The sequence below is a fragment of the Crotalus tigris genome, unplaced genomic scaffold (genome assembly GCF_016545835.1).
Source record: "Crotalus tigris isolate CLP2741 ecotype Arizona unplaced genomic scaffold, ASM1654583v1 scf7180000024437.13266115, whole genome shotgun sequence".
Lineage (NCBI taxonomy): Eukaryota > Metazoa > Chordata > Lepidosauria > Squamata > Viperidae > Crotalus > Crotalus tigris.
The window spans coordinates 3,139,886-3,152,658 of NW_024100606.1; the positions used below are offsets into that span (position 1 = coordinate 3,139,886).

At 39.2% G+C, this 12,773-nt stretch overlaps 1 protein-coding gene across 9 annotated transcripts in view; it reads left to right on the forward strand.

Annotated features, from left to right (window-relative positions):
• The window catches only part of PLCD3 (phospholipase C delta 3), a 92,652-nt gene that overhangs the window by 73,894 nt on the left and 5,985 nt on the right, over nucleotides 1-12,773 (forward strand). For all 9 annotated transcript variants that reach the window (XM_039331384.1, XM_039331383.1, XM_039331388.1 and 6 more), the window contains 4 exons: nucleotides 333-492; nucleotides 8,728-8,844; nucleotides 10,532-10,710; nucleotides 11,697-11,832. In XM_039331384.1, coding sequence (XP_039187318.1) covers nucleotides 333-492; nucleotides 8,728-8,844; nucleotides 10,532-10,710; nucleotides 11,697-11,832 — 592 coding nt within the window. The remainder of the gene's footprint in view (nucleotides 1-332; nucleotides 493-8,727; nucleotides 8,845-10,531; nucleotides 10,711-11,696; nucleotides 11,833-12,773) is intronic.

The following is a 12,773-nucleotide window of genomic DNA, read 5'->3' on the forward strand; positions in this document are numbered from 1 at the left end:
CGGATGGGGCTTTGTTTGTTTGCATGGACCAGTTTCTGGCATGCCGCAAACCGGTGCCGGTCCATGGACCAAGGGTTGGGGACCCTGACCTACAGGATCCATGGTATGGCCCAGCAATAGCATTAGTGAAGGGGGGGGGACTTTCAACTTACAAAACTTTCCTCTCTAGTTGACTGAAACATATTATTAGACTCTACTTAACAGTACCAAACTAGTAGCTATTGGCAAGCCTGAATTAATTTGTTTGCAAAGTAGGATGTGTTACCTGAAGTGGATTTTTAAATTCATTAAATTAAAATTAAATTAATTTTTTGCATATGGCACTTCTTCAGGCAAAGGATGTTGTGCAGATTTCCCGAGAACTCTCTGATGTGGTTGTATATTGCCGGGCTGTTCCATTCCAAAACCTTTCTGATGCTCTGCTCCAGCAGAAGCCTGCAGAAATGTCATCATTTAGTGAGCGGAAAGCCAGGAAGCTGATCAAAGATTCAGGTATGGGAGATTGATTTCTTTGGGATGCCAAGGGCTCTATGATATGCCAACTTGCTTTGTGGCTTGGTCTGGCTCAAATCTTTTCCAGCTGGTTGCTTAAAGTATAATTGAGTCTTTTAAGGGTACAGTATAACCCTGGACATTATTGATTGTGATAAAACAAGAGAGAACAATAGCTTTCTTCATACATAACACTAACTTTTAACCCCAGAGGTGTTTTTTCAAAAGGCAACTGGACTTTCTTTGTTTTTCCTTGAAGACGTTTTGCTTCTTAGCCAAGCTTCTTGATTAAGAAGAGAAATGTCATCAGGCTTCTTGGATGAGAAGCAAAATGTCTTCCAGGAAAAACAAAGATAGTCCAGTTGCCTTTTGAAAAAGCACCTTTGGGACAACCACGATCTGAATGGCTTAGAATCTCCATAGATTAACTTCTAATGTGGTTAATTTGTTTTGGATATAGCATGAAATGTGAAATTATGTATTATGGCTTTGGATTACTGCCTTGTCGTGGCGAAGGGGCTTGTGTAACTTAGTGAAGCTATAAGCTATGCCGTGCAGGGCCACCCAAGACGGACAGGTCATAGCAGAGAGTTCTGACAAAATGTGATCCACTGGAGAAGGAAATGGCAAACCACTCCAGTATCTTTGCCATGAAAACCCCATGGACAGTACTAAAAGGAAAAAAGATATGACGCTGGAAGATGAGCCCCTCAGATTGGAAGGTGTCCAATATGCTACTGGGGAAGAGCAGAGGGCTAGTACTAGTAGCGCCAGAAAGAATGAAGCGACTGGGCCAAAGCCGAAAGGACGCTCAGCTGTGGATATATCTGGTGGTGAAAGGAAAGTCCAATGCTGTAAAGATTTTTTCTTCATAGGAACCTGGAATGTAAGATCCATGAATCAAGGCAAGCTAGACGTAGTCAAAAAAGAGATGACAAGACTGAACATCGACATCTTAGGAATCAGCGAACTAAAATGGACAGGAATGGGTGAATTTAACTCAGATGACCATCAGGTATACTACTGTGGGCAAGAATCCCTCAGAAGAAATGGAGTAGCCTTCATAGTCAATAAAAGAATAGGAAAAGCAATACTGGGATACAATCCCCAAAATGACAGAATGATCTCAATTCGAATCCAAGGCAAACCATTCAATATCACAATAGTCCAAATCTATGCCCCAACCACTGGTGCTGAAGATGATGAAATTGACCGGTTCTATGAAGCCCTACAGCACCTTATAGAATTAACACCAAAAAATGATGTCCTTATCAACATGGGGGATTGGAATGCTAAGGTAGGAAGCCAAAAGATAACCGGAATAACAGGCAAGTTTGGCCTTGGAGTACAATATGAAGCAGGGCACAGGCTGATAGAATTTTGTCAAGAGAATACAATGGTCATAACAAACACTCTTTTCCAACAACCCAAGAGACGGCTCTACACATGGACATCATCAGACGGTCAACATAGAAATCAGATTGACTATGTGCTCTGCAGCCAAAGATGGAGAAGCTCTATACAGTCAGTAAAAACAAGACCAGGAGCTGACTGTGGCTCAGATCATGAGCTTCTCGTTGCAAAATTTAGGCTTAAATTGAAAAAAGTAGGGAAAAGCACTAGGCCACTCAGGTATGAACTAAATCATATTCCTAATGAATATACAGTAGAGGTGACAAATAGATTTAAGGAATTAGATCTGATAGACAGAGTGCCTGAAGAACTATGGATGGAAGTTCGCAACATTGTACAAGAGGTAGCAACTAAAACCATCCCAAAGAAAAAGAAATGCAAGAAAGCAAAATGGCTGTCTGAGGAAGCTTTGCAAATAGCTGAGGAAAGAAGGGAAGAGAAAGGCAAAGGAGAAAGAGAAAGATACACCCAATTGAATGGAGAATTCCAGAGAATAGCTAGAAGAGATAAGAATGCCTTCTTAAATGAACAGTGCAAAGAAATAGAAGAAGACAACAGAATAGGGAGGACCAGAGCTCTCTTCAAGAAAATTGGAGATATGAAGGGAACGTTTCATGCAAAGATGGGCATGATAAAGGACCAAAATGGCAGGGACCTAACAGAGGCAGAAGAGATTAAGAAGAGATGGCAAAACTACACAGAAGAACTATACAAGAATGAGCTTAACATCCCAGATAACCACAATGAGATGGTCACTGACCTCGAACCAGACATCCTAGAATGTGAAGTGAAATGGGCCTTAGAAAATCTGAGCAACAACAAAGCTAGTGGAGGTGACAGTATTCCAGCTGAGCTATTCAAAATCTTAAAAGACGATGCAGTAAAAGTGCTACACTCAATTTGCCAGCAAATTTGGAAAACTCAACAGTGGCCACAGGATTGGAAAAGGTCAGTTTACATTCCAATTCCAAAGAAAGGCAACGCCAAAGAATGTTCAAACTATCGCACCATTGCACTCATTTCACATGCTAGTAAAGTTATGCTTAAAATCCTACAAGCTAGACTCCAGCAGTATGTAGATCGAGAACTACCAGAAGTACAGGCAGGATTTCGAAGAGGCAGAGGAACTAGAGATCAAATTGCCAACATATGCTGGATCATGGAGAAAGCTAGGGAGTTCCAGAAAAACATCTACTTCTGCTTCATTGATTATGCTAAAGCCTTTGATTGTGTGGATCACAACAAATTGTGGCAAGTTCTTAAAGAGATGGGAGTACCAGACCATCTCATGTGTCTCTTGAGAAACTTATATGCGGGTCAAGAAGCAACAGTGAGAACTGGACACGGAACCACTGATTGGTTCAAAATTGGAAAAGGAGTCCGGCAAGGCTGTATACTGTCGCCCGGCCTATTTAACTTATATGCAGAGCACATCATGAGAAAGGCAGGGCTAGATGAATCAAAAGTTGGAATTAAGATTGCCGGGAGAAATATCAACAACCTAAAATATGCAGATGATACCACTCTAATGGCAGAAAGTGAAGAGGAACTAAAGAGCCTCTTGATGCGGGTGAAGAAGGAGATTGCAAAAGTTGGCTTGAAACTCAACATTAAGAAAACCAAAATCATGGCATCCGGCCCTCTCAATTCCTGGCAAATAGATGGGGAAGAAATGGAGGTAGTGACAGATTTTATTTTTCTGGGCTCCAAGATCAGCTCAGGTGGGGACTGTAGCCAAGAAATTAAAAGACGCTTGCTCCTGGGGAGGAAAGCTATGGCAAATCTAGACAGCATACTAAAAAGCAGAGACATCACCCTGCCAACAAAAGTGCGTATAGTCCAGGCCATGGTTTTCCCAGTTGCAATTTATGGCTGTGAAAGTTGGACCATAAGAAAGGCTGAGCGCAAAAGAATTGAGGCCTTTGAACTATGGTGCTGGAGAAGACTCTTGCGAGTCCCTTGGACTGCAAGGCGTTCAAACCGGTCAGTCCTAGAAGAGATCAACCCCGACTGCTCTTAGAAGGCCAGATCCTGAAGTTGAAACTCAAATACTTTGGCCACCTAATGAGAAGGAAGGACTCACTGGAGAAGGACCTAATGCTGGGAAAGATTGAGGGCAATAGAAGAAGGGGACGACAGAGAATGAGATGGCTGGATGGAGTCACTGAAGCAGTAGGTGTGAACTTAAATGTACTCCAGAAGATGGTAGAGGACAGGAAGACCTGGAGGAACATTGTCCATGGGGTCGCGATGGGTTGGACACGACTTCGCAATTAACAACAACAACAATAGTGACATAGGCTATTATACCTTGTTCATCACACCACATTTTTTTTTTAAAAATCTTACCATAACATGATCTGTGAACCAGACTTAAAGGTAGTGATTAGGAGTATAGCTAATACACATATTCTGCAATCCATAGACACAAACACACACACACAAACAAACATACTTTTTTGTAAAAGCTGTAGAAAGTAGGTGAACATATTACAAAATTCTTGACCTCCAGGCTAGTCTTATAGGTAGTCAGGTTTTAGAGACTGAGAAGGAGTGCAGGAATATAATCTGCAATATTGTAATAAGATATCCCAGTGCTCAAAAACATTCTATCTGGCAGAATATAGATATGTGAGTCAAGCAGGACAAGACTGATCAATTTATTCATGACCTTGTGTTGTAGCCAGTTCCAGTTGGGATAGGCATACAGGTAGTTCTTATTAAACGTCCACTCATTCAACAACAATTTGAAGTTATTTTTTAATTTATTCTTTTATTGATTTTGAAATAGAAAAAAAATGAAAAAAGAACAAAAAACAAAAACAAAAATATATACATTGTCAAAGAACAAAGCAAAAAGTGTATTTCTTAAAAAAAATGAAGTAAAATGCAACAAAAATGCATTTATTATTGAAAACGTGTAAATGTTTAATACATTTATATAACTATCCTTTTTATAACCTGCTTTGTACAAATGAGTTCCATATTCCAGGGCTTTTCAACCTTTTTACCCATTGTACCACTTTTAGGATATGGCAATATCCGAGTACCACCAGTTGCCTAGCAAGGTGTCAAAAACTTGATGACCCCCCCAAAAAAGAAAAAAGTGATAAAGTATAGGTAGTCCTCAACTTACAACAGTTCGCTTAGTGACTGTTCGAAGTTACAATGGCACTGAAAAAAGTGCCCCCAAGGCACAGCCGAGCAAGACACCTGCCTGCCCACCCGGCGGTGCTCTTCCTCCTGTCTGAGGTTTTCATTATTGTGAGCATTTCTGTTGAGGATTGGAAGTGGGGATGGGGGGGGGGGTGTTTGGTTTTTATTCTCCCCATCTGCTGGGTGGTTGCAGCAGGTTTTGGTCACTTCACATGACCCTGGGACACTGTGACCGTCATAAATATGAATCAGTTGCCAAGCATCTGAATGTAAATCACAAGACCCTGGAGATGCTGCAACATTCCAGCTGATTGGCACTTCTGGGCTCAGCAGAAGTGCCAGGATCAGCGCCGAGCTCCAGCTGGAGCCTGGTGCTTAGCCCTGACAGCCCTGCAGCTCCAGCCAACACTCAGGCTTGTGCAGTGCTACCACCAGTTCACCTCATTCCCCTCCCCTGCTACCACTTTTTAGGATGGTCACGTACCACCTGCCAGGTGCCAATGTATCACAAGTGGTACCCGTACCACTGTTCAAAAGCCCTGCCATATTCCATTATATTTGTATGTACATAGTGGCAAGTACAATAATTTACCTACAGACAATCTGCTAATAGATCACAAGTGCAATCTGGTCCTTGTCTACTGAGTAAAAGGGACTATTTATTTATCTTTCCAATACTTCAATATCAGTATTTTGCTAAAGTAAGAGCATGGAGAATCCATTTATGTTGTCCATTTATCAAATTTCAAGACTAAGTATGTAATTCAGAAGAATATTATTTCCTGAAAATGTTAGCTTTGTCACACAGTTACATTTATATAGTCCACCACTTCCTCCCAAAACCTAGTATGTAAAGGACATTGTAGAAACATCTGTTTTAAAACAACATTATCCTTACTACATCTTCAATAAATGCTGGCCTAGGCAATCCTTTTCTATATAGATGTAAAGGAGTTTAAGTATTATTTTTGTTGTTGTATAAATTATAGTATAAGATCCATTGACACTGGTGATATGGAGGTTAAAACACCATTCCATTATCTAAGCAATATAGGAACGTCTAATTTTTTATTCCAATCATTTCTTAGCATATGAATATCAAAATGATTTCTTGATAACCAATATCTATAGAAAGTATAGGGTTTTTTTTAGTTTAAAGAACTTAACAAGTTGCTCTATATCTTGGGTGTTTCAGAAGCTGAGAATACTGCTAGTCCAAACAATGTTGTTAGCAAGTGTTATAACTGTAAATATTTCTGTTGGGTATATCAGTGATGGAGAAACTTTTAGAGACCGAGTACCCAAAAACTGCCCCTGCCCCCACTCCATCCCCTGCCCCGCCCCCACCCCGCCTGCCCACAGGGCCACTCACCACCTCCAGGGCCCACCACAGATCACCCAAGCAGCCCAGCAGTGCCGTGATGGCCATGCCCTCTGCCCGCACCCTACAGCATCAACTGTGCACAATGGGGAATGAGGGCAGAGTCTTGTCTACGCTGCCTGGCTGCCTGGCTGAGCTGCTCCGCGTGGGCCACACTCAGGGGCAACTCTCCTCCAGGGGGCTGCTGGTGAGGTGGGGGTTGCAAGGGGAGACAAGGCTGGGGCAACGAAACATGTGCCCACAGAGAGGGCTCCGAGTGCCACCTCTGGCACCTGTGCCATAGGTTCACCACCACTGGGCTATATCATATAGATGATATTTGTTTCTTAACACACAATATGATAAAAATCCACTCACATCATTTATCATTTGATCCAAGGTCAATATCCTCATTTCCATTCAATTTTTCCATATCATCTTCTTTTTTTCAATTTGTAAGTTGGGTTTCTTCATAAAGTTAATTTAACATGGGGAAAAAGGGTTGAACTTTTATTAGACATTCCATTCCATAGTTTTCTAATTGAGATAATTATTTCCAGAGATACTAGAATTTTAGTATCCAACCAGCAATGTTACATTCTATATGTATATTCCATAGTTGCCTACCTCTGAAAATTAATATCAATTGTTGGCTTCCAATATTTAATACTTGACAAAGGTAAACATGATGGGTTCCAGGTTAGGAAGACCAAGTCTTCCCTCATTAATTGGTAATTGTATTTTCTGTAAAGATATTCGCATAATCGAAGAACTCCCACAGAGATTTTCTAAACCAAGAATTTATTTTATTATATACTATATTTTATTTTATTATATACTATTTATCAATATCTGAAACTTCACTATATATTCTATTTATAATTTTTTATTATTGATTCAAAACATTTATATAGCTGCCCATCTTATAACCAATTCTAGGTGGTTCTTAATCAAAAATTAAAACAGCATAAAAGCAGCATTAAAACTATAAAAACTATAAAAATAAAAACCTGGAACTGGGTCAAACTTTTGATGTGCAGTCACCTCATCTTATCCCAGCACTTGAGATAAAAGCCAGCTTTAAAGCTTTATGGAAGGCTAAAAGTATGGAGACCTGCCAAACATCTAAGGCGAAGAGTGTTCTATAAGGTAGGAGCTGCCACAGAAAAGACGGGCTTCCTAGCTACCATCAGGGGATATTTGGAGGAAAATATTCAAGGGAGTATCTGACTTGGAGTGGCAGATGTTAGGAGAGCTCTAACGTTTGGTGTTCATATGCCTAGATAATTAATGTATTTGGTACAAATACAGAATTAATATTCCTTAGTTATTAAGTATTAATATTATTTAAATGGATGGGTATTTTTCATCTATTTTCACCTATAGGCATCACTTCTAATTTGGACCAGTTCTTAGAGTAACTTACTATTTTGCTAAAGTCTTTTGCATCAACATTGGGATAGCAGTACAAGGTTTACAAATTTCTTTTAAATAAGAATGTCATCTGCAATAATACCAGTTCTTTTTTTTATTAAAAGTTTTATAAATATATTACAATATAAACCTCCCCACCCCATCCCCCCTCCCCCACTTCCCAGAGCTGATTACAGGGTAAAACAAATTAATAAACAAATGTAATCCAACTAACATAAACCAACTATACTATTAATCAAAACCATAAGACACTTTAACTCCTTCTCAATACAAATATTAACAAATTAAGTCAAAAATGATAATATAATTAAAACTATTAATAATTATCTAAAATCTACTCAAAAGCAAAATAATACCAGTTCTTGTACAGCAACCATCTGAACCATACGATGGTTCTGAATGAGGGGTACTTGCAATAGGTCTTTGTAATTGCAGCTGATGCAGTGTCTCTGTGGATATGTGATCTCGATCTTGGCAACCAGCACTCCATTACAATGTTGCAATGTCCTATGGTAATGAAATTGGTATTTGCCACCTTTGTTGCTAGCTTTCAATAAGCAAAGTCATTGGGGAAGCCAGCAGTAGGTCACCAATGGTGATCATATGGCCATGGGATGCTGTGACCATGTGGGATTTGCTTAATAACTGCAATTGGGAATGCTGGAACTGCCATCATAAGTTGTCATGGTGATGTGACATCTCACTTTATGACCACTTTGCTTAGCAACAGAGTTCCTGGTCCCAATTATCACTGATAAGTGAGATCTATCTGTAGTATTCCATCATTGTTAGGTGCATAGAAATCAACAGCAGGACCACTGCCTCTTTCCTTCTTTTTGGTCTAAGGCTGGAAGTTTCTTTCCTTTCTGCAGGAAATCTTTTTGTCCGATACAACACCCGGTACCTCAGCCGTATCTACCCACTGGGTCTGAAGATGAACTCCTCCAACTACAACCCTCAAGAGATGTGGAATGTTGGCTGCCAGATTGGTAAGAGCAAAGAGAAGGCGTAATCCATGCCGTGAACTTCATTCCTAGTCACCTTCTCTCTCCCAGTCACTCTCTGTTGGACTTGCTTTGATTTTACAAGTGAATCATAAATTGGAGGAACATTACCCACAACCTCAATAACTGAGAAGGAGAGATGGGTACTTCCCAGTAACTTGGAATCTTCAAACCTAGTCATCCTTGCTTTACCCTGAAAAATGAAAGTGGCTTGCGAGAGAAGCAGGGTTGAGGATGAGCAGTTTGGAAGGAGCTCAGTCCATGATTGAGTGGCAGCTTACTCAGACTACAAAGGCAGACCACAACTGTGTTATTGTGGAACTCTGTCCTCCTTATGTTAACTAATCCCTTTGGCTGTGCAGCAGCAGCACTGCAGAGTAACAGAGGCCAAGCCTGTAGCCACATTATCTAGTGACCAATGAGAATATCATGGATCATTTGGTGCATCTGGAATTGTGTAGATCTTTTCATGTTATTGTTTATTCACTGGAAAAAGTTGTCTTAGGCAAAGAAAGAAGACTGTCCATTGAGCCGAATAGGATGGGCAATGGTTGTCGGCTTGAGGTCACAGAGTTGAAGAAACTGACTCTGAGATCATTTGGATTTTAAGTAGATGCTCTGCTATCTACTTGAGGTTTTAAAATAATGTGCAAAGTCAAAGCATTAAAATGTTTTGTTCCATAGTACTTTCCTTCAGCAGCCTAGATATATTTTTGAATTAAATGTAATATGCATTTCTTAGAGCAAATTAATAATCAAGAATGAAGACAAATGTATATATCCTAGGATTCTGCAAATTAATAAGGAATTAATATGAGGGAGTATATTGAATACAGATATCCTTGTCTTTATTCTTCCCAGGTCTAGTCCTATTTTATTCCTCATTATTATTTATTTATTTATTTGTTAAATTTATTTGCCACTTATCTTGTCATGAGGCTACTATAGATGGCTTACAATAATAAAAAGGAAGAGAATGAAAGGAGTGTAAAGAGAAGTAAAATAATGGAACCCAGAAAATAAACAATGAAAAAGGAACACAACGAGAATACACAAATAATGATAACCCAAATGATGAATGGGGAGAGAGAGAGAGGGAGGGAGGAAGGTGGGAGATGAAATCTGTCATCAATATAGCAGCCACCTCCAGTGTGCAATTGCTGCATTTGGTTCCCAGGCCAACTGGCAGAGCCAGGTCTTTACAGTCTTGCAGGAGAATAGGTGGGTGGGTGCAGATTTTATCTTAGGGCGTAATGTGTTCCAAAGAGTGGGTGCTGCAGCACAGAAGATTCTTCTGGATCTTGACAGAGTTTTTTGACTGATGGGATCCAAAGTAGACCCTCTCTGTTGGCACAAGTAGGATGGGCTTGTTCTAGCGGTTCATCTGGTAGCCTAGACCTATGCCATTAATGGCTCCAAACGTCATAACCACTATCTTGAACTGCACTTGGAAGCAAACCAATAGCTGGTGATGTTTGAGAAGCAGAGGTATAATCTGGGCCATCGCAGAGATCCCAAAGACTGCTATCGCTGCCACACTTTGCACTAGGTGACAGTGCTGCTTAGGTTTTTTTTTAATGTGCTGGTAGGTACAAAGTTTTATAAAAGTGCACCATGATAATATTCCAGTTTTATGACATTAATCACTTTTCTTTTTATGGTCATATTTTAGTGGCCCTGAATTTCCAGACACCAGGTGCTGAGATGGATTTGAATGATGGGCGCTTTTTGGTGAATGGCTGCTGTGGCTATGTGCTGAAACCTGCTTTCTTACGCAATAACCAGAGTAATTTTGACCCCAAGGTTCCCATTCATAGGAGTGGCCAGAACCCCATTGCCCTCACGATCAAGGTATAGTAGAATGTAAGATGCCCGTATGTTCTTTGAATTGCTTGCTATATATATTTAGGTGCATATAAATGGAAAGTTGAATGGATGGAACAGTAAACTTAACAAGAAACATCATTGTATTAATCCTATTACTTGGCTTTACAGTCATGACCATAATTAAATGTACTACCATTTCCAGGTTCGACAGAACCTGAAACATGTATACCTTTAATATAAAACACTTTTATTTAAAAGCCAAGCATAAAAGAGCTTCCAGGAGATCTTTTTTATTGTAAAGGGATACTTTACAATACTCTATTAATAGAATTTTGGAGACGAGCACCCAGATCATGCCACCTTTTTACTTGTAACAATCATTCTCTGCTTTATTACGATTTTGAACTAATATATGGTTCATAGGAGCCTAAAGCAATATGTGTGGATATTTGCTTCCCTCATTGTATCTTATAACTCTGTAAGATAGTTTGGTTGAAAACCATTTAAAAAAATTCTTTTTTTCTTCTTTTTAGAATTTTTTTCTCTTTGCTAAAAATATTAAATAAGTTTTACTATGGTTGGTGTCAGACTTCAATATTTCTGATGGAATATATTATCATGCAGCCCAGATATATATATTAAATTTGGAAAATAGCTTTGCATCATTTTCAGAGACTGCAAGACTTCTGTTTTTCTTGGAAGAGCTGTGAGCAAATAGCCCTCGTTCATTATCTGTATTGAAAATGGCATTGTGGCAAATATGTAGTTTTGCAAACCCCTTGCCAAAATTCTCTTTTCTACTGAACAATTATAAGTGTAGGAGCCCTCTCCCTTTTCTGTTTGTTTGCCTTTGGCCATTCTAGCCATAATTCAACCAATGGAAATTAATTCTGATTTTAGGATTGTACTAATTAATATATTCAGCCAATTTTGTGTACATTGTTTATTTGTTTTTAAGAATTACCAAGAGAGTGCAGAAATGATTATTATGATTTTTTTTCTCCTTTCAGGTGATTACAGCTCAGCAACTTCCCAAACTAAATAAAGAGAAGAGTTCCTCCATTGTTGATCCTTTTGTACGAATTGAGATTCATGGAATTCCTGCAGACTGCTGCAAGAAACAAACTGAATATCGGTTAAATAATGGTGAGACAAAGCGTAGGAATAAAAACAATAAGGAGAACAGGGAAAGTAAATCTATGGGCATCCAAACTTTATTGGTTGTATTGGATCCATCCAGCATGATGGATAATCATGAATTGTGGACAGTTAGTCCACCAGCATCTAACGGACCATGATTTCCTTGTCCCTGCTATTGAACTAAAGGAGGAACAAAGCTACAGTTGGAAGAAAATCTCAGGGTTAGTTCTTAATATTTCAGTATAAAAAGAAACATGAGTAGTTAAGTCTGAAGGAGTCCTCTGGACATGTTTTTTTCATTTGACCTTTAATCAGTGAAACAACAGGACTGATATAAGAAACTGGCTTATTCTGAGTTGGCTTTTCCATACAAATGCTTTTGCCATGCTTTCTTCCTATTCTCCCTGCTCTGAAAACCTCGGTTATCTGCATGGAATGTCTTGTGCTGACCTAACATGTAAAGCACTTCTTCTACACAGAAAGACCTAAAGCTATCTCCAAATTTTCAATGAGTTGACATTATAATAGTATTGTGAGGACACACTCTCAGCAAGGAATAAGTAGAGTGAGCATCTTTGTGCTGGGATAAGAAAATTGTGTGGATCTTTCAGATTCTTCATTGATTCTTTTCCTTTCAACAGAATTAGGAGAAGGTTATTGCAGGTGAATGTTTAGCCAGGTACATGATAAGGCAACATCTTATATCCACCCAAGGTAGTATTTACATTTATTAAAATCACATCATCTGTTGAATGCAAACATTTTGTCAAAAACAAATTGCATTTGAATTTGAAAATTTGTAAATAAGACTAGATAGCGGAGAAAAAAGGTCAAACTCCAAATTTAAATTTGCTAGATTTAAAGCAATTCTTAGTATACGTTATACTGGAATTTGGCTGTAACAAGGCATCTCCATACTATTTCTCTCTTGAAGTTCTACTTCTTGG